Source organism: Euleptes europaea, chromosome 3 (assembly GCF_029931775.1).
Source record: "Euleptes europaea isolate rEulEur1 chromosome 3, rEulEur1.hap1, whole genome shotgun sequence".
Lineage (NCBI taxonomy): Eukaryota > Metazoa > Chordata > Lepidosauria > Squamata > Sphaerodactylidae > Euleptes > Euleptes europaea.
The window spans coordinates 9824338-9845424 of record NC_079314.1 but is presented as its reverse complement, the minus strand read 5'-3'; the positions used below and the strand labels follow the sequence as shown (position 1 = coordinate 9845424).

General features: G+C 55.9%; 1 protein-coding gene across 4 annotated transcripts in view; it reads left to right on the top strand.

Annotated features, from left to right (window-relative positions):
• MARK4 (microtubule affinity regulating kinase 4) overlaps window positions 1-18759 on the top strand; it is a 37992-nt gene extending 19233 nt beyond the window's left edge. The window contains exons 4-18 of one of the 4 annotated variants that reach the window (XM_056846191.1): window positions 127-175; window positions 1220-1285; window positions 3947-4017; window positions 4324-4380; window positions 4817-5053; window positions 5737-5856; window positions 7458-7557; window positions 8158-8267; window positions 9151-9313; window positions 10674-10891; window positions 12052-12155; window positions 13850-14119; window positions 16203-16282; window positions 17450-17494; window positions 18423-18624. In XM_056846191.1, coding sequence (XP_056702169.1) covers window positions 127-175; window positions 1220-1285; window positions 3947-4017; window positions 4324-4380; window positions 4817-5053; window positions 5737-5856; window positions 7458-7557; window positions 8158-8267; window positions 9151-9313; window positions 10674-10891; window positions 12052-12155; window positions 13850-14119; window positions 16203-16282; window positions 17450-17494; window positions 18423-18487 — 1755 coding nt within the window. In that variant the 3' untranslated portion in view covers window positions 18488-18624. Of the gene's footprint in view, window positions 1-126; window positions 176-1219; window positions 1286-3946; window positions 4018-4323; window positions 4381-4816; window positions 5054-5736; window positions 5857-7457; window positions 7558-8157; window positions 8268-9147; window positions 9314-10673; window positions 10892-12051; window positions 12156-13849; window positions 14120-16202; window positions 16283-17449; window positions 17495-18422 lie in introns of all 4 variants that reach the window. The other 3 variants (XM_056846190.1, XM_056846189.1, XM_056846188.1) reach the window with 3 other exon arrangements.
• Window positions 18760-21087: the final 2328 nt, after the last annotated feature.

Here is a 21087-nt window from a genome sequence, read left to right as displayed (position 1 = left end):
GTGCCCCTGCAGAGCCCATCTGAAGTGGGCCCGGAGAGGGGGAACGGCCTGCCGGCCCCAGCCCTCAGGCAGCTGGCGGGAGGAGAACGGCCTGACGCCTTTTTCTTCTCCCCTTTCTCTTTGCAGCTCTTCCGGGAAGTTAGGATTATGAAGGGTCTGAATCACCCCAATATCGGTAAGAAGGCCGAGAGAGGAACCTCTGTCCCTTCAGACTGTTGGTTGCTTGTCAGCAGAGCAAGGTGGGAGAGAAAGAGACAAGAACATCATTGCCCCCAGGGTGGGACACAGCGCGCATCCCACAATTCCACGGTTTTGCCACATATGTCAAGAACTTGGCACGGAAATTCTGCCTCATGAGCGTCTTGACTTTCATTCATTTCCCAGGTTTCTTATCTCTTGTGGCTACAAAAAATGAACTTATACCAACCCAGTGTAGTGTGCCACTGTGCCACCCGCAAAGCGTCGATGAGGGCCCCCGAGACCTGAGTTCAGATTCCCCCCTTGGCCGTGACAATTAAACTGTTGGCCTTAACCTGCCTCACAGGATTGCTGTGAAGGCAAAAGCAGGAGAAAGAGAGGACAAAGATGTAAAAAGTGTGTGTGGGGGGTGGGGGGAGTAGGACACAGATTTAAAGTATACATTGGAAACAACTGGGTAAATGCCCGCTGGAGATGCAGGGGGTGCGGGGGCAGGGTGGAGGGGCAGGCACAGAGTAGGTCTTCCAGCAGCGCTGTGTGATCTCTTCTCTCCCACCCCCAAACTCCAGGAAGTAGTTGTGCTAAACAAGCAGCCCAACTTAATTGCCACGATTTATTCTGGTCACAGAATCTGGCTTTTTGTTTGCACAGAGCGTATTCAGGCTGGTGTAGAAGGCCCTGTGAATGTGGCCGATTCCCGCTGGTGGGAGGTTTCCTTGTCAGAGGCAGCTGCTGTTCCCTCAAGCTGGCAGGGTGTGGGACTCCTGCGCAAAAACCTCCCGGGGACCGAAAGACCCGAGAGGGGCTGTGGCCCAGTAGGAGAGGCTCTGCTCAGCATGCAGAAGTCCCCAGGTTTTATCTCAGCATCGCCAATTAAAGTTCAGTTGGTAGGGGATGTGAAGGTCCTCAGCTTGAGACCCTGGAAGAGCGACTGCCCGTCTGAGTAGACAATACTGACCTCGGAGGACTTACGGGTCTGATCCAGTATAAGGCAGCTTTGTGTGTTGTGTCTCTGTTGCAGTGAAACTCTTTGAGGTGATAGAAACAGAGAAGACCCTCTACCTGGTGATGGAGTACGCCAGTGCAGGTAAGGGAACGGGCCCTCCTCAATCCCTTGAGGCTCTCTTGGCACCTGCTTTTGCTCCACCTTTGCTCTGTTCTTGTTCATAGAGTTTGAAAAGACTGCCAGAGTCATCTAGTCCAACCCCCTGCGCAATGCAGGAAATTCACAGCTGCCTCCCCCCCACACACACCCTCAGTGATCCCCTACTCCATGCCCAGAAGATAGCCAAGATGCCCTCCCTCTCATGAACTGCCTAAGGTCACAGAATCAGCATTGCTGGCAGATGGCCATCTAGCCTCTGTTTAAAAACCTCCAGGGAAGGAGAGCTTACCACCTCCCCAGGAAGCCTGTTCCACTGAGGAACTGTTTGAACTGTTAAAAAATTCTTCCTAATATCTAGACGGAAACTCTTTTGATTTAATTTCAATCCGTTGGTTCTGGTCCGACCTTCTGGGGCAGAAAACAATTTGGCACCATCCTCTATATGACAGCCCTTCAAGTACCTGAAGATGGTTATCATATCCCCTCTCGGTCCTCTCCTCTTCAGGCTAAACATAGCCACCTCCTTCAACCTTTCCTCATAGGACTTGTTGCTCATGAACCTGCTACACTGGAGGGAGGGTCTGGAGCAATCCCAGAGTCAAGCCAGAAGAGGAATTTGCTGCCAGCGCCCCACGTCTGTCCGTCGCGAGCGGAGGCGTGGAGTACCAGGAAGCACTCTGTCCTGGCCACCCAAACAAGCCACTGCGTAGGGTGCTTCTCTCTCCCGGTCTCGCTGCTCAGCCTCCCCGAATGGCTAAAATTATCCCTCATCTGTTCAAATTCTCCCCAGCCTCCACCCCCGCAGTAGCTGCCTACCTGGCAGCTGGCTCCGGGTGGCAGCGCACTGGGCCAGGCTGGCATCAAAAATCCAGGGAAGATTGACAGATCCCCCCCCCCCCATTTCTCCCTCCCATCTTAGCACTCTGGTGCCTAGGCGGCATCTGCCCGGAACTGGTCTCCACAAAGTTTTAAAGCAGTTCCAAGCCCATGAGCAGGAAGATGCAGAAACAAGCATGCAGATGAGAAGAGCAAGAGCCCAGTAGCACCTTAAAAGACTAACAGAATTTCTGGCAGGGTATGAGCTTTTGGGAGCTGTGGCTCACAAAAGCTCAAGTCCTGCCAGAAATTCTGATAGTCTTTAAGATGCTTGTGGACTCTTTCTCTTTTCTACTGCTATTGACAGACTTACACGGCTACCCATTGTGATCTAAGCATGCCAATGTGTGTTCGAGCCATGCTTGCCGCCTCCAGAGTCTCGGTGGAAGGAATGTGCCACCTGTATGCAGGGCAGGCTACCCTCCAAACACTGACCAGCTCCAGACGGGTATAGGGTCAGCAAGGGGGCTGCGTGGGGTGCCCCCATTCCTGCTCAGGGTCCTTGGGGAGTGCGGTGTCTGTTTACCATTTCTTTCTGACCAACGTAGCTTTTGTAAAAAGGAGACATTCCAGAGGCTTTTCTCTGCCCTCCTGTTGTTCTTCCTTCAGACTCTTGCTCTGAACTCAGGGGTTGCAGCCTGGAGTTTCTTCCTCCAGGACCGGATGACCTCATTGGGCTGGATCCAGACGACGTTTTCTTCTCATGGAAGGCACTTCTGTCAGCAGAGCTGAACTTTCCTGCCCCTTCCTCTCCTGCTGCAGCCCGTAGATCCCCCCTGAAATCCTGCTCCAGAGGGGCCCTCAGGATTGTCATGAGGGGCAAATTGGGGGTCTGCAGCAGGAAAGGGGACAGGCAGGGATTATACCTGCCCTTCCGTTAGCATAAAATGTAGTCCAGATCCCACCCATTGGTAAAGCATCTGCTTTGTAGGCAGAAGGTTTCAGGTTCAGTCCCCCGGCATCTCCAGCTAGAAGGATTAGGGGGTGTGGAAGAAGAAGAGGAAGAGTTGGTTTTTATATGCCGGCTTTCTCTGCCACTTAAGGAAGAATCAAACTGGCTTACAATCACCTTCCCTTCCTCTCCCCACAACAGACACCCTGTGAGGTAGGTGTGGCTGAGAGAGCTCTAAGAGAGCTGTGACTAGCCCAAGGTCACCCAGCAGGCTTCGTGTGTAGGACTGGGGAAACAAATTCAGTTCACCAGATTATCCTCTGCTGCTCATGTGGAGGAGTGGGGAATCAAACTCGGTTCTCCAGATTAGAGTCCACCGCTCCAAACCACCGCTCTTAACCACTACCCCACGCTGGCTCCCTCCAGACCTCTGCTTGAGACCATAGAAGGATGCTGCCAGTCAGAGGAAATAAAAAGGAGCTGGGTATGTCAGTCCTCTGATTCAGGAAGGCCTGGGAATGGGGGTCTGGGCTTGTCCTGGTGGTGAATCCATCCCATCCCCTCTCCGCACACACAGGCCTATGACCTTGCTTCTGGGACGTGCAAGCAGGGAACTTCTCTGCCTCTTAAGAGTGTACGTAGTTCTGGCAAGGAGACAGCCAAAGGTGTTGAGGGGCTTGAGGCCAAAATCCAAATGGCTTCCCCCCCTCCCCTGACCTGTGTTGGGAGGGGGTCAGATCCAGCCGTCACCTGAGAAACTGGCCTTATGATAGCACTGGATTGGGGACTGGCAGGAAGGAAATGAGTGGGTTTCTCAGCCACTGGGGCCAGGATGGTCCCGGAGTGTCTCACTTCGTCTTTTCCCTCTTTGGCAGGAGAAGTCTTTGACTACCTCGTTTCTCACGGACGCATGAAGGAGAAAGAAGCCCGGGCCAAGTTCAGACAGGTGTGGGGAAGCACCCCCCATGTCTGAGGATCAGGCTGAGGTCCCAGATCTTAGCCCTGGGCTTTTCAGTGGGACAGGGGAGGGAGGGAGAAGAGCAGCTGCTCCCCGCTCTCAGTCCTGCCGTCAGGGATTGATTTCCCCCCTCTGGCCTCTGGAGCTCGGAAGAATCGATCCGGTTGGCCTGCACCGCTTGACTTTGAAGGGCCACCCGTGACATTCTTAGATGGTCTTGGCTGGGAGCAATGCTCACATGCATGTTTGAACAAGCACATGACTCTCCTTCTGTCCCTCTCCCCCCACCCCCAGATTGTCTCGGCTGTACACTACTGTCATCAGAAGAACATTGTACACAGGGACCTAAAGGTAAGAAGCCCTCCGAGCTCCCGTCCCCCAACCTGCAATACAGATGCTTTTGGGTACTCTGAGCGCCGTGTAGTTCAGTGGGCTCAAAGTTCCCACTTGGCTCAAGACTCTGTGGTGCGGCCTCGGGCACAGTCTCCCACTTTAAAACCTCAGTTCTCCCATCTGTGCAATGCGAATAATTATTACCTACCTCTCAGAGTTGTTGTGAGCTCCGCAGGGCTGGGGGAATCACCATCACTGGGGGAATTAAAGCGGCTTCTCAGATTTGTGCTGGGCTTGTTGTCAAGGAATAATTTCCCAGCCCCCCCCCCCCCCCGTCCCGGGGCTGCCTCTGAAAGAACGGCAGATGCTCCTGCCACCCTGGAGACTGTGACCCTCTTATTGGAGGCGGGGGTCCCTGAGCATTCTTCCTCACTTCCCCACTCCCAACACACAGGCTGAAAACCTTTTGCTGGACGCGGACGCCAACATTAAAATAGCTGACTTTGGGTTCAGCAACGAGTTCACGCTGGGCTCCAAGCTGGACACGTTCTGCGGGAGCCCCCCTTATGCCGCCCCAGAACTCTTCCAAGGGAAGAAGTACGACGGGCCCGAGGTGGACATCTGGAGTCTGGGGGTGATCCTCTACACGCTGGTCAGCGGTTCTTTGCCCTTTGATGGGCAGAACCTCAAGGTGAGGCTGCAGAGGGAGTGGGGGTGGGGGCAGAAGGGCAGAGCAGCCAAGGCGAGAAGCAGAAGAGGGATGGGGAGGGGGTGCACAATTGTGGCCTTTTTATTACAAACAAATTCATTGGACTAATGAGGGGGGGTTCCCCCCTGAAATGGTGATGGAAAGTGCCATCGAGTCGCAGGTGACTTATTACAGCCCCATAAGGTTGTCAATGCAAGAGACGTTCAGAGGTGGTTTTGCCCTCGCCGGCCTCTGTGCAGCAACCCTGGACTTCCTTGGGGGTCTCCCATCCAAGTACTAACCAGGGCCAACCCTGCTTAGCTTCCGAGAGCTGAAGATATCGGGCAAGCCTGGACCACTTAGGTCAGGGCTTTCCCCCCCAAAAATATATTTTTTAAATGGCATCCTGTTTCTGAGTGCCCTGGTGCCCTGCTTCTTGCCTTCGTGTACAATGGGGTTTTCTCAGGAAGCTTGAGAGCCGTCGGATGTGCTGTTTCTCCGCCCGTCTGGAGGCGGCAGGGCGATCCAACCGACTCTTCCGGGGCTCGAGGGAGCCGTGCCACTCGCCGGCGCTTTGGGCGTCTCGTGCATAAGGGCTGGCAGAGGAGGGTAGCTGGAGGCAGGCAGGCTGTGTCGGGGAAGCGTGGCTGTAACCATGGCAGTGCTGCATGCCTCCTCCCTTGCAGGAGCTGCGGGAGCGTGTCCTGCGTGGCAAGTACCGTGTCCCCTTCTACATGTCCACCGACTGCGAGAACATCCTGAGGCGCTTCCTGGTGCTGAACCCCTCCAAGCGCTGCACCCTCGAGGTGAGGGCACTCCTGGAGGTTGTTGGGGGGGGGCCTTGCCTCACATGCCCACCCCTTTCTCGCCTTCCCTGAGCGGTTGCTCACTCCCATTCATCTGGCATGGCCATGGCCCTCCTCCAGAGAGGGATGCCGGGCCCTGGCATTCCCAGGCAGGCGGGCACACCACCGCCAACCCATTTCCCTTACCGGAAGCGAGTGAGGCCTTTAATTAGCTAATGTCTCCGTGGGATCTGGCCCTGCCCACCGCCTCCCCTCCCTCCCCGCTCCTCACTAACCCCCCCCCTTGGATGACTGTAATTTGCCTAATCCACTCTTGGATAATTATACGATGTGTCAGGGAGTTCATATGCGCCCCCATGTGGCATGCAGGCGCTTTCTCCCCCCCCCCCCAGCTGTTGCTCTGCAGGCTGGAAAACAAGGGGGAGGGGAGCTAGGCAGGTGGTTTTCCCCTTTTGGGGTCCTCAGGGAGTGTTTGGTTTCCTCTCCCCACCCCCATGTGCAGGCAGGATCAAGCTAGAATCCAGGGCTTGTGCCTGAGAACTGTGTGACGTGCTCAAGAGTGCCTCTGAGAACACACTGAGTCCTTTTCTCCCCCCACTGGGTTAAAGGCAGCTGGCATCTTCTCTTCTGAGATCAGAGGAAGCATCTCCCAGGCAGGCTGGAGCCCTGAACCTTAGACTAAAGTAGGGTTGCCAACCTCCAGGTGGGACCTGGCTATCGCCTGGAAGTGCAACCCATCTCCAGATGGCAGATATCTCCAGGAATGTCTCAACCCAGAGCTGGCAACCCTAGAGTGAGGAGAGAAGGCCCACCTTAAAATGGGAAGGCCTGGGGTGGGGGAACTGGAAATATTTCCCAAGGACTTTCCCAGTGCATCCTCTGAAATATTTTCTGTTTTGAAGTGAACGAAATTTTTTTTTAAAGACAATCCATTTTAAGAGAAGATTTTCTCACTCAGAAGATAGAGCCTGAAAATGTCTGCTAAATAACCTACAGCATTAGGGAATGATTATTAATACGCATACCATAGGCACGGACAGCAAATCTTCAACAACACATTTATCTTTTAAATGTGAATAATTTTGGCAAGAGTTAATAGACTAATGTGTGTGATATGTTCTCCATCCAGATATGCTGCTAGTCCAATAGTGACTGCCTGAGTGGTTCTATCCAAATAAGACGCTTTCTTTTGTTCACTGCAAAATTTGTTTTCAACTTCTATTTTTCCCTGCCTGTCAGATGGCAAAAATTAAAATCTAGGTACCGAGGTAGCAGGATGCGGCAGGTTACAGCGCCCTCTCAAGTGCTGGATGTATTTGCAGTTCTGCTTGTGGGGGGGGGGGGGGGAAATATATATTTTACAATTTTTAACATATACCAAATAACACCAGTTTATATGCTGACTGAATCATAAATGATGCATCTTATGTTGTGAAACCAGTAAAATAAGTTTCACTTTGATAGGAAAGGAAGTGTCACATATCTTTCGATTCCTCCGACCCAAACAGTCATTTCTTTCCAAGACTTCCAGACATTTCCAGAAATTTTATATCTCTCGGCGTGTCCCCTTAATGACCTCTCCCCATTTTGCCTCTTCACAGCAAATTATGAAAGACAAGTGGATCAATATTGGCTACGAGGGAGATGAGCTGAAGCCTTACAAAGAGCCGGAAGAGGACTTTACGGACGCCAAGCGCATTGGTGTGTGTGCCCATATGTGTGTTTGAACCATGTCTGGGAGAAGCAAGGCGTCTGGGTATCTCTGCTGATGGGGCACGCAGGCTGGCCCTGGGTAGCCCAAGAAAGCACAGGACAGGGGTCTCCAACATGGTTCCCAAACTTCCTGTGGGCACCATGGCGCCCGCCAACACTTTTGTGGCACCCGCCGAGTGTTTTTAGGAAGTGGGTGAGGCCAGGTAGAGCTTCTGCCCAGCAGGGCTTCTGATTGACTATTGGAGATTCAATTGGCTGTGCAGATTTTTTAAAAGGTTGTTTTGGCAGCAGATGCCACCATAGCATGAGGATCTGCACTGTGTGACTGAGGTTAAGCTGTGGCAATCATTTTGTGGCTGGCTCCACCTCCTGTGGCAGCCATTTTGTTGCTGTGCCCACGATGCCGTGCCAGAATTCCAGATGTGTCCGCAGGCTCAGAAAGGTTGAGGACCCCTGGCGCGGGGCGTCTGTGCGTCAGTCACCTGAGTGGGGAAGGGGTTAGAGACGGGGGCCGTTTGGCAGCACCCAGATCCTCATTGCTTCCCCAGTCACTTGTTTTCCTCTTTCTTTTCCCCTGGCTGTCTCCAGAAGTGATGGTGGGCATGGGGTATACTCGTGAAGAGATCAAGGAAGCCCTGACCAACCAAAAATACAACGAGGTCACGGCCACCTACCTCCTGCTGGGCAGGAAGAACGAGGTGAGGCCTGCTGGATAGGCAGGGGGAGACCCGGGAGGAGTGCTGAGCAACCGCAGAATCCCCATGAGGGGAAGGGGGAAAGGGGGAGGGCTCTGTAGGAGCCCCTTCCCCAATGCTGGCTAATCCAGGAGCAACAGGGGGCGGGGGAGGCCAACCTCGCTTTCACCTGGCACTCTCTGGCGGGAGGCAAAGAGGGCATTGCAACCCTGGACCAAAGGGCAGCCAAAACCAAGGGGATTGGGCACTTTTCCTAGATGGAGGAGTGTAAGGAGTTTGGAGGTTCCAAAGCAGGGACGAGAGAGGCTTGTGACATTCATGCACAAAGAAATCAGGTAGCCTCTTCTTCCTCTCCTGCACCTCTCAAACTCAGGGGCACCCCTGTGAAGTTGATGGGTGATAGATTCAGGACCGACAGGAGGAAGGGAGTTCTTCACTCCATTAACGTGTAGAATTCGCTGCCACTGGATGTAGTGGTGTCCACTGGTTGACTTGGGGGCTAGAAGAGGTCCACCAGGGACTGTTAGCCACAGTGAGCGAATGGAAATCTGTTCAGAAGCAGAATATCTCTTTCTGGGAGTCGCCAGGGATTGAACCAGCGAAGGCCTCGGCCTTACAAAGCACGCGGCTGCCCCCTGTATGAAACCGGATGCTGGACGAGGTGGACCTTTCAGTCTGATCCAGCAGGGCCCTTCTGGTGTTCTTATGAGCATCAGGGGAGACTGCGAAAGAGATCCCCCTCCAGAGCAGCTTTGGTCCACGCATTTCTGGCGCAGGCTGGATGGCCGGCTCACCTGGCCCATCCAGTGCCAGCAATGCTCTTTCCTTACCCCCCCACCACCACCACCCGGGAACTGGGCATAACAACCGTAGTGTCTCCCAGCAGGTGGAAGGGGGTGAGTCCCGGACAGGCAGCAGCCTCTCGCTGGCCCGGGTGCGGGCGCCCAGCGAGGCCTCCAACGGCACCAGCAAGTCCTCCTCCTCCTCACACACCAAGAGCCAGCGCAGCTCCTCCACTTACCACCGGCAGCGGCGGCACAGCGACTTCTGTGAGTGATACCTGGCATCTGGCCCCACCCGTTGCCCTCACTTGGAGGTGGCTTCCGTGTACCGCCACCCAAAAGGACCCGGGGGTCAGGGGCAGGGCTCTTCTTCCAGTCTTGCAAGCCCACATGGCACATCGATGGCTGGAAAGAAACAAAAAACAAAGCTGCCTTTGTGTTTTCAAGCTCCTCTTTGCCTGGAAACTATACTTGCTTTCCCAGGGTGGGCAGGTGAGTGGCGATTCTCATGCCTCATCCACCAGGGGAAAGTGGGCCTTGCAGCCTCCTTGCTTGGATCCTTTCTTGCTGTGTCCGCCCACTCCGCTAACCGTGGTGCGGGGCGGGTGCTGTTCGTTGGCCCCTCCAGACCCACCTTGGATTGATCTGGCATGATGAGCTATGACCTCATATCAGCCTCTGACTTCTCAGGGGTTGAACCAAAGATGGACATGTTAAGTGCTGTCCGGTCGCTTCCAGAGGTTCTCTTAAATTTCACAGCTGGAAGGACCCGAAAGGTCCGTACCATGGGCAGGGCTGACCCACAAAGCTCTTTCCCCTCAGGTGGCTGGGGAAATGTGTAAGGGGCACCTGAGAGGTCACATTGGCCCCGCGCAGGCTCTGGTTTCTGGGCCGGCCCTTGCCGCAGCAGAGGCCATGTGGCTGCAGCAGCCTGGAATTCCTAGTTCGCATAGATCCGGATTGTCGTCCCAGAGTAGCCATCCAGGGGAAATCTGCCGTGAGAGGCAGCAGGGACACAAGCAGGTTCTTGGGAAAGGGCCCCGTCTGGATCTTGATGGCGCAAACAGCCAGCGTGTCTCAGCACAACTATAGGAATGAACAGGTGTGGGTGATCCACATTTGGGGCTGTTCAGTTTGAGCACGGGGCAGCTTTCAGGTGTTGGCCGTGGTGGTGCAAATGAGCTGCATGGCGTGTGTGCCGATGCTGGCCATGTGCATCCCCTGCAGCAAGAGGAGTTACAGTCCCTGCTTGCCCCCCAACATCCTCCCCCACTGATCCTGTACCTGAGTCTCTCCTCCTCCTTGGTGTAGGACAGGGTTCCCCTTGGGCACCATGACACCCCTCAGTACTTCCTTTGGTGTCTACCAGGCTTTTCAGAAAATGGGCAGAGCCGTTGTAAGGCAGGGGTTGTCATTCAAATGCAAATGGGTGCCTAGTGCAGAGGGAAGTATTCCGTTTGGCTCAGTCTCCAGGGGCGATTTTAGATCTGGCTGCCACAGCCATTGGAGGCAGTACTCTCCGCCCCCTCCCAAAGTTACTTCGGTGCCCGCAGGCTTAAAAGGATCGGGGACCCCTGGTTTGGAAACTGAGCTCACCCTGCGGGTCTCCCCCTGCTTCCGTTTGCAGGCGGCCCCTCCCCTGTCCCCATGCATCCCAAGCGGAGCCCCACCAGCACCGGGGATGGCGAGCTGAAGGAGGAGCGCATGCCCTCGCGCAAGGCCAGCTGCAGCGTCGTCAGCAGCAGCGGAAGGGGCATCCCGCCCTCCAGCCCCATGGTGAGCAGCGCAAACAACCCCAACAAGTCCGAGATCCCTGACCGGCGCAAGGATAGCGCCGTCAACACGGTGAGTCGGTGCCTTTCCAGCTCCCGGTTCTCCTGAGCCTTGGGCCCATGGAGCCTGGGTGTTCCCCACCCCAACTCTGAACACCAGGGCTAACCCTGTGACCTCTACGACCCCCTAATGCTCAGGGAGGGGAACGACAGCTTGGCTGTACTAACAAATTCTGCAAGAGAGCCAGCGTGGTGTAGTGGTGAAGAGCGGTGGTTTGGAGCGGTGGACTCTAATCTGGAGAACCAGGTTGGTTTTCCTACTCCTCCACATGCAGCCTGCTGGATGACTTTGGGCTACTCACAGTTCTCTGAACTCTCTCAGCCCCACCTCCCTCACAGGGTGTCTCTTGTGGGGAGAGGAAGGGAAGAAGATTGTAAACTGGTAGAGAAAGTCCTGCCCTGAGACTGGCCTTGGCCAGGGAGGGCAGGCTATAAATGGGGGGGGGGAATAAAGTCGGCATATATAAACCAACTCTTCTTCTTCTAGCCAGCCCTATGGCTAAACTGCTTGGGAAAGGGTCCAGTTATTTCTCCAAAGGCCGGAGCATGACCTTTTCTCTCCCCCGCACCCACCCACAATGACAGAATGGGACTAAAATTGTCTGCGGCAGCTCCATCGGCGTGCCCTCTTTTCTCTCTGGCTGGGCCAGGGAGCAGTGGAGCCCATGGGCACTTGCCTAGACAGAGCAGGAGTGGTGCCCACCAGGAGTGGGTAGTGCCTGTCTTTGGATGCCCACCTTCCTGACTATTCTGGGAGTGGATGTCATGGCACCGGGAAAAGACTTTGCCCCCCACCCCCCCAAGCTGGCACTAGCTTGTTCTCTGGCCTCCAAGGTTTGTTTATCTCCTCGGTTCCTTGGCTGAAACTCAAACCTTTGCCTGACTTGTGCACTTCTGCTCTCTCGCGCACACTTCCTGGCTGCCCAGAGCCCGGCTCTCTCCTAGTCGCCCAAACAGTTCACCTGAGAATCCAGCCTCCGGGTTGCGTGCCAAACTCCGGCGCAGAGACAGCTGGCTCGTCGGGTCCCTTGCATCTGGCTGCTGTGGGAATGAAAGGCCGGTGTTGGGGGGGGACCCAGAAAGGTCTGGCTTCTGGCAACTGCTGTCCCTTTTCTCACAAGCACTTCCAGCACCCTTCCTAGCCTGGGTCTCTCCCTCTCTCTCTTGTTGCAGAATAATATTCCCTCGAGTATGATGACCCGGAGGAACACGTACGTGTGCACAGACAGGCCCGGCGGGGATCGCCACTCATTGCTCCAAAACGGGAAGGAGAACAGGTAGGATTTGGCAAGAGCTGGGAGGCAGCTGTTGATTTAGGGGAGGGGCCGTGGCTCAGTGGCAGAGCCTCTGTTTGGCACACAGAAGGTCCCAGGTTCAATCCCCGGCATCTCCAGTTAAAGGGACTGGGCAAGTAGGTGATGTGAAAGACCTTTGCCCTGAGACCCTGGAGAGCCGCTGCCGGTCTGAGTAGACAATACTGATTTTGATGGACCCAGCGTCTGATTCAGTATAATGCAGCCTCATGTGTTCATGTATCCCGCTTTTGGGAGGGGCCGTGGTTCAGTGGTAGAGCCTATACTTGGCAAGCAGAAGGTCCCAGGTTCAGTCTCTGACATCTCCAGTTAAAGGGACTAGGCAAGTAGGTGATGTGAAAGACCCCTGCCTGAGGCCCTGGAGAGCCACTGCCGGTCTGAGTAGACAATGCTGACTTTGATGGACCGTGATGGACTGATTCGGTATAAGGCAGCTTCTTGTGTTCATGTGATTTCTAGAATAAGAAGTGCCAGAAGGCTGAGCCCTGCTGCCCTGGACATTTTCACCTGCATCCCCAACTGGGACTTAATCCATTTTCTAACTTCCGGAGCACGTAGCCCATGGCAGTCCTGACTCGTCCTGGGGACGGACTTGTGTTCATTGCGGACAGCAGGAAAGATGAACTTCTTTGGAAGAGGGGGAGGGTGCTTAGGAAGAGGTGGCGGCGTGGTCTGCCTTCAAGATGGCACAGACACTGTGCCCACCTTGTGCCAAGGGGAGAGTAAAAGGATGCAGGACTTCTGTGCCGAGGCAGGTTCTCCAACCAAGCGGCTGCTGGGGGGGGGGGCGCAAGGAGGAGAGGGTGCCAGTGCGCCACAGGGGCTTGGCTCCTTCTTGGCTGTCAGCAGCCCGTGTGGAGACTGCCCCCGCCCTTCCTGCTCCTGTGCTCAGCAAACCCCCCCCCCCGCATGGAGCATTGGAGGAGCTCACGGCTGCTGGCAGACAGAATGCTGAGCTAAAGGAGCCCGCAGGGCCATTCCAGCACACTTTCGGAAGGGGTTTGTTGGCACCAGAGCAGAGAAGCCTGGCCCCGCAGGGTTTTGCCATGCCCTCTCCTCCTGAGTGGCAGCAGCTGCATGCCAGCCTTGCCCCCAACCCCCCGGTCCCCATTCCTGTCCCTTCCCACGGACTTTGGCTCACTGCTGGCCTCCTGCCCAGTTTCCACTCTCCAGCTTGATGCTGACAGATCCCCAGGGAGGGGCTGGGATCCAGTGGCCCACGTGACTCTGGGAGAATGCAGGATAGTGTCTCCGGGAGGGGAGGAGAACAGCCCTCCTTGGGCAAGAGGAGATCTTGCTCCTTACCTGCCAAGGAGGGACAGAATTCTGAAAAATCCTAAGGGACCGATGGTTGATCGACAGGGCAGGAGGGTTGTGCGTTGGGTCAGGGGGCTCTGGGGATTGTTGTTCCATTTCGGATCCAAGTTTCCAGGATTCCAGGTTCTTTAGTCCAGGAGCTTCATTCCTAATCCCAGGCACATAATGCCTAATAGTAGTGGCCAGCTGGCTTATGAAAGACACTCTGCACGTGCCCAGAGCACCCTTGACTTTTATTAGCGCATTACATGTTTCTATGCTCGAATTGAGTCCTGGATGCATTTCAACTGTTGGGCCTGTCTCTCAACCACCACTCTTCTCCCCCACCCCACCCCCCGCAGCTCAATTTCCAGTCGGGTGCCCCCTGCCTCCCCCTCCAGCCACAGTATCGCCACCTCGTCCACGTCTTCTGACCGTACCCGGCTTTCGCGGGGCACCAACATCCGCAGCACCTTCCATGGAGGCCAGGTGCGAGACCGGCGTGGGACCGGCGTGCAGAATGGGCCCCCCACCTCCCCGACGCTCTCCCACGAAGCCACGCCCCTGCCACAGAGCCGGAGCCGAGCCACCTCCAACCTCTTCAGCAAACTCACGTCAAAGCTCACGCGGAGGTGAGTGCGGTGTGGCGCCGGCTGCCTGGTGTCAGGAATGCTGGCTGCGCCCCTGCCCCCCACCCCCCAGGCAGTCCTCCTCTTTCCCTCGCTCTCTTGCCCCCCCAGGAGCTCAGTGGCTTCACTCAGCACCGGGTTCCTACCCAGAAATGGCTGCCTTGATGTAGCCTCCACTTGTGGGTCAGAGAAAGGGCTGATCCTCCAGACTGTTGCAGGAAGGGGGAGGTGCCAGCCCTCTCTGGTAGCTTCTGAGAGAGAGAGAAAGAGATTGCTCCTCAGTGGGCTAACTGGGACCCCTGCTCCGAGCCACTGACCATCCTCAGAAAATGCCGAGCCCTCCAGAGAGGGTGTCCAGTCATGCGGCAGTGTGCCTCTGGTTGCGCTCGAAGGGAACAAGGGGCTTCAGGGTCCAGTTTCTCCTTCCTGGAAGAATTGTGTCAGGGTGTCTTGATCCTGAAATTCTCACTGACCATTGGGGTGGGGGAAGTGCCATCCAATTGCAGTTGACTTGCAGCAACCACAGAGGCTTTTCGAGGCAAGAGACCAGCAGAGATGGCGTGCTGTTGCCTGGCTCTGCGGAGCAACCCTGGACATCCTTGGGGGTCTCCCATCCAAGGACTAACTAGGGCTGAACCTGCTTAGCTTCCAAGAGCTGATGAGACCAGGATAGCCTGGGCCATCCAGGTTAAGGATAGAGATAAACAGAGGTGGTTTTGCCCTTGCCTGCCTCCGCGCAGCAACCTTGGACTTCCTTGGGGGTCTCCCATTCTAAGCAGGGCTGGCCCTGCTTTGCTTCTGAGACTTGACGAGATCAAGCTAGCCTGGGCCATCCAGGTTAAGACAAGTGATGAGGAGAGGTGCACTGCCATTGCCTGCCTCTGCATAGTGGCCCTTGACTTCCTCAGTGGTCTCCTGGCCCAGCTTAGCTTCTGAGATCTGACAAGATCGGGCTAGCCTGGCCCATCCATTGGCGCAATTTAAAATCCCCCCCAAGTGCTTGTCTGACTGGATCCATCACTTGGGCCTCAAAGCTGCTGCAGTGTTCTGTTGATGCTTCTGGTAAATGTGTGGGGTACCAAGTGGGCATGTCGGCCGCCTTCTGCGATGCCCTCCTGGCGGTTTTCCTGGTGGTTGTTTGGGAAGATGCCTGTGAAGGGGCTTCCCTTCAGTAGAGATCTTGGCTTCTTCGTACCACGGTCTGTTGTAGGGGTGTGAGTTAGGCAAAGCTGAACCAGAAAAAAACCTCAAAAAGGGAGGCGATTTAAAGGGAGCCGAAAAGCAGATCCCAAATCATGCTGAATTTTTTTGGCATGATTCGGATCACTTAGGCCCCACTGCTATTAAAAAGAAAAGACTTGGGGGGAGGGAATCCCCACTTCCCCTCTCTTCTCCCTCCCTCTCCCCCTCACTTACCTGATAGCCAGCTAGGCAGGTGCAGAGCTCCACCCCCTCACCTCTCGGCTCCATGTGGGGCTCAGAGGTAGCCGCCACCGGACTCCTGGACTTGAGGTAAAGGAGGTGAGAATGATGGAGGAAGGGGTAAAATTTGGATTTGGGCTTAAGAGACCCATTTTTGGGGGGAATCCTGGATATTTCTGATATAGAGCTTGGGAATATCCAAGATTCCCGAAAAAGTTCAGGTCCATTAAACCCGAATCCGAATGTTACCAATTTCTTTCTTTTTTTGCCAACCCCATGTCTGTTGTTGAAAAACAGAACAAGCTTTCTGCGGCCTGTTCATGATCCTCTCCAAGCCATAGAAGTTGTACGGATGCATCTAGCAAGGAAGTGTGCTCCTTGCTTTGCCCGCGTAGTTCCCCCTACACACACACACATGCACGCACATGCACGCAGTCAACTAGAACCTCTCAGAGGCACCCGAGAGCTGGCATGCCGGGAGAACCAGCCACACCCCACCCGGGTTGGAAGCCGAGAGCCGCCAGCCCCCTGATTCGTTGCCAGACTCCTGAGGCCGGGTCCCGCTTCCTCTGCGGCCAGGAAGGGATTTCTCTCCAAACTAACCTCTCTTGCTTCCCCTCTGCTCCTCCACGCCTGTTTCACTCTGGCTTTTCTCTGTTTTCAGGGTCACTCTTGACCCCTCTAAGCGGCAGAATTCTAACAGGTGCGTCTCGGGCGCTTCAATGCCTCAAGGATCTAAAATCAGTAAGTTTGGCTGCTTTTTTCGCCGAGGGGCAATGCCTGCCCTCCTTTCTCCACTGTCTTTGGCCGCCTCCCCTCTTTCGCCTCCCCTGTCTCTCTTGTGCCTGTATGGAAAAGCTTGCTGCCTTGGTTTTCTTCCTTAGCGAGGTTAGAGACCCCCAATGTTGATGCTTCGGACAGCGCTGAACTTCTAACAGAAGAGGTGCCGGGGCTCGCACGTGGCCAGAGGTCATGCCTTTAGCCAGGGAAGCCCTTTCCCCTAATTGCAAATGTGTAAAGGAGGAAAGGCAGTCTCTGCACATGCTCAGAATCACTCTCTCCTTTATGTTCCCAAGTCTGAGGCCTGGTGACTGATAGAGCTTCTCCGGCTGAAATGAAGCCCTACAGGACTTTCAAGCCTGAAAAGAGCTTGGCTGAAAAAAGCAGGGTATTTTTTTGGTGGGGGGAGTGAGTAGAGTGTGAGTTTCCTGGGGCCTTGTGTGGCCTGGAGCTCTGACCATTGGGTGGCACGGAGCATTGAGGAGAGTATCTGAGTGTCCCCAGTAGCAGAGAAAGGTGCGCCCAGGATGCCCCCCCCTTCAGAGCTACTTTGAGTCAGGGTGGAAGAGCCCCTCCCCCTCACCAGGTGTGCTACCTCGAGTCCCTCTGTACACTAACCAGAAACATCTGGCAGAGACTAGAGAGCGGTGGGACCCCGTCAGTTGGCCTGCCGGGGGTGGATTCTGCAAAGCCGGGTAGGGCTGGCTGGCTCCCCATTTCTCAGGAAGCCCCGGGCCAGCTGGGGAGATGGGGCTTCCAGGCCCTGCTCTAGTCCTGGGCCTCATTCTGATCAGGGTGCTCAGCCGTGCTCTGGCTTATAGTGCCGCAGGCTCACCAGGGGAGTTGCCAGCCCAGAGCCCTCCTCCCTGACTTGCTGTTTTTTATGTCCAAGGTTTTTTTTTTTTGGTATGGGGGAGCATGCAATTTTGGGTGGCCAGAGGCCCTTGCGAGCCCAGGTGGAAGCTTTCGGTTCCCAAGAGAGTGAATCCAGAAGGCTAGGGACCCTTCTTCTGGTCTAGGCAAGCGGCTGAGGTGGGCTGGAGGGTGGGGGCAGCCAAGAACCCCCACTCACTGGCACCTCTGCTGAGTCCAGCTCCCACTTTAACCTCTGTCCTCCTTTTTTTCCCCCAGGGTCGCAGACGAACCTGAGAGAATCAGGGGACCTGCGCTCACAAGGTACGTGCCATCCGCCCTTGAAAACTGTGCCTCCTCTGCCTGGGTAGCTTTGCTGCCCGAGCAGTATGTGGGAGTCTGCAGCAGTGCCGAGAAGGCTCAGGATGTGGCTCTGGGGGTGACATTTTGGCTTCCTGAGAATCTGGTCTTTTAAGCCGTGCAAAGATACGCTTCAGAGCAGGTGGGCTGTGCATGAGGCACTCTTGGAATTGTAGGAGGCCAGCCGGTTGGGGCAAACCTTCATTGCCCTCTGTAGCTCCTCCCCACCCCAATGAGCAGGAGACTGGAGTCTGCAGTGTGGCAACCAGTACAGGGCAAGGGAGGCGGGGCCAGACTGCGCTGATCACGCCTGACGCAGCAGCGCCTGCCCTACGTGGGAGCAGCTTTTGTGCAAGTTCTGCTGGGCAGCTTTCCATACTTGTCTTTAGGGTGGGGTCAGCTGAGCCCTGATAAGAATGCCAGAAGAGCCTTACTGGATCAGACCAGTGAGGGTCCCTCTAGTCCAGCATCCTGTCTCACACAGTGGCCAACCAGTTCCTCTGGAGGGCCAACAACAGGGAATAGAGGCCGAGGCCTTCCTGATAGGAACATCAGAAGAGCCCTGCTGGATCAGACCAGTGAGGGTCTATCCAGTCCGGCATCCTGTCCTAAATAGTGGCCAACCAGTCCCTCTGGAGGTCCAACAGCAGGGCAGAGAGGCCTTCCCCAGATATTGCCTCCTGGCACTTGTTATTCAGAGGTTGACTGCCCCTGATTGTGGAGGTTCCCTTGAGTCACCACGATCCTTCCTTTTTCCGACGTTTCACATGAAGGGTTTTGCAGGGCGGGCTAGCAGATAGTGCGCAGCATGTGTTTTTTGCCCTGTGTTTATGAGACCAAACATGTGCCTAACGTACCGTGGATCATGACATGAGAAACCTGTCTGTCGCAGTTGCAATCTACCTTGGAATCAAAAGGAAACAGAACCCCGGCTGCTCCGATTTACCTGGAATGTGAAGCTCACCAGCACCCGCCCCGCCGAGGCCATCCTGGCCGCCCTCCGCCAGGCCACGGACTCTGCCAACTGCTGCTGCCGCCAGACGGAGCCCTTCGTCCTGTCCTGCACGCATGAGAAGAGCCCCAGCGAGCAGCACTGCTGCTTTGAGGTGGAGGTCTGCCGGCTGCAGAGGCTGGGCGGGCTCCACGGAGTGCTTTTCCGGCGCCAGGCGGGCACCTCACTGGCCTTCCGGGGCTTGGTGGCCAAGATCACCGACCAGCTGCAGCTCTAGTTGCCTCGGACGCTCTCCGCTGCAAGGCTCAACCCACAGGCTGGGAAATGGCACCGGCAGCGGGGGTGGGGGGGAGGGGGGTGATTCTTGACTGCCCACCCTGTGCTCACGGGCCAGGACTTGGCTGGAACCGGACTCTGTTGCCCTGCAAAAAGAGGAGGAGCTGCTCTCAAGGGAGGGGGGCTGTGCCCAACCCCCCCAGGTGGGCTGAGGGGGGAGGGGAGGGGAAACCCAGGGAGGGGTTCACTGTGGGGAGATGTTCTTCCTTCACTTGCCCACACATGGCAGACTTAAGGGAGCCCGCTTCGGGACCCTCTTCAGGCCAGGGCAGGGAGGGGCCCAGGTCTTCTGACCCATTTCCCAAGCTCCAGAAGGAGAGGGTTCGTGTTGCCTTGAACTTTGGTGGCGAGGGGGAGGGATCTGTGAATAGAGGGGCATTGTGGACCCTGCCCCCCCCCCGGCTTCTTCATCCTGCCCACACCAGGGGAAGCCACCAACCTTTCAGTCCTTGGGTTTAAGTCCCCCACTCACCTTCTCGCAGAGGGAGGAAATAACGGTGCCCCAATAGGTCTATTTCGTTTAAATTAAATATCAAACTCGTTCAGTTTCACCCCAGAGCTGGTTTTTACTCCAGCTTCTTCTGGGTTTCGGGTTTCGTGGGCAAGATGTAATTATGGCCCCAATTCTGGATCAACTCAAACAGAGTCCCATCACCCCCACCCTCCCTCTTGGCGCCCCAGCAGCTGTGTCCTTTCCGAATGGCCAAGGAACCCTCCCCCCTCGCCTGAGTGGGTTTGCAGTCGTGGCTCCAAGGAAGGGGGCAGGAGGAGCAGAGGAGAACTGAGCATGGGTGAGTTCCGGGTTGAGGGAGGAGCTGCGGGCAGCAGTTCATCAGGTGGGCGGGTGACTTGTTCTTCACCTGTGGGGTTGGTGACCTCTGGCTTGGGGGCTCCAGTGGTGCTCGGCTCCTGTGAATAACGGTGGGGGCAGCGGGAACTCCTCCCCTGAAGACAATCGGGCAACTCCCGTCCAGTGGAAGATCCTTCCAGTTCTGTTCCCACTTAGCTTCGGCCAGCTAAGAGGTGCAGTTCAGCCTCTCCGGCTTAGAATCCCCACAATGCCCCAAGATCTCATGGCAGGCAGCCCCCCCTTGCCATATTGTACCCCCATTCCTGGACTCCAAAGCCCTGGTGCTGAGACCGCACCCCAGAGGAGGCTGGACCTCCGGGGGCGGGGGAGTTGGTTGAAGGGCTTCAAACGGTCAACTTCTTACAAGCTGGACATCCTGCTGGGACTGGCGCAGGTTGGCTCTGCTCAGAAATGACGAAGGAGGTGGAAATGGCCACTGGCACTTCCTGCAACCCCTTATGCGGCGGACAGGGGGACGGGCATCGGGCAAAGCTCTCGAGCCCAACTGCTGTGCCCGCCCCCTCTTCGCTTGGAGCTGGGGGTCAGCAGCTCAGAGAGGCCGAGCAGCCGGATGGCATCAAGGATGGGGGTCTGGTCTCGGATGGTGGAGTGGCAGCTGAGTGAGTGGGGGTGGGGGCGGAGGTGGACAGGAACAGTCCTGTTCTGGGTGGGGCAGGGGTCGAGGGGGGCTCATGTGGAACTTGCCCCAGTTCAGCCCTTAACTGATGACGCTAAATTTGGCAGCTGTGTGGGGGAAATCAAGTGGGTTTCCTTCCCTCCCATCTCCTTTTCCCTGCCCCCTTTCCATACACTTGCTCCCCCTGCTGTGAATTGCACCCTCCCCCCCCAAATCCTGCCTGTTTGCCCCCCTCCCATCTGTACAGATCCCCCTGTAAATAATAGTTCGGTTAGTCCCTGTATTATTGGGTAGAGATATTCATGAGCAAGCCCCTTGCCTTGGGACGGTTGTAAGTTATTCCAGCCCCAGCGCGACGGTCTCTGTACCAAACCTCTAATAAACGTAGAAAGCCTCCTCGCGTGCCTGGCTGGATCCTTGCCTTTGGGGACATTGCCGGGGGGTGGGGGGGTGGGCGGGCTTCAGCTGCTTAACGGGTGTCAGTCGCTGGCAACGGGGCAGTGGAGGGTGTGGCTGCACAGTGATGGGCACTCTGCTTATGTTCAGAGGTGGCTGAGGCTTTGGGGGTTGGAAAACAGACAGTTGGTTCAGACAAAGTCCCAAGTCCAAGTGACTGTTCAGCTCTCCCACCCGCCTTCCCTCTGCCCTGAAGCTCGGAGACCTGGCGATGCTGGATTTGGGGGAGCTGACAGGTGACAGACATTGAATGTGGAGCCCTCTGTTCATCTGCCCTGACCTGGATGGCCAGGCTAGCCTGATCTCATTAGATCTTGGAAGCCAAG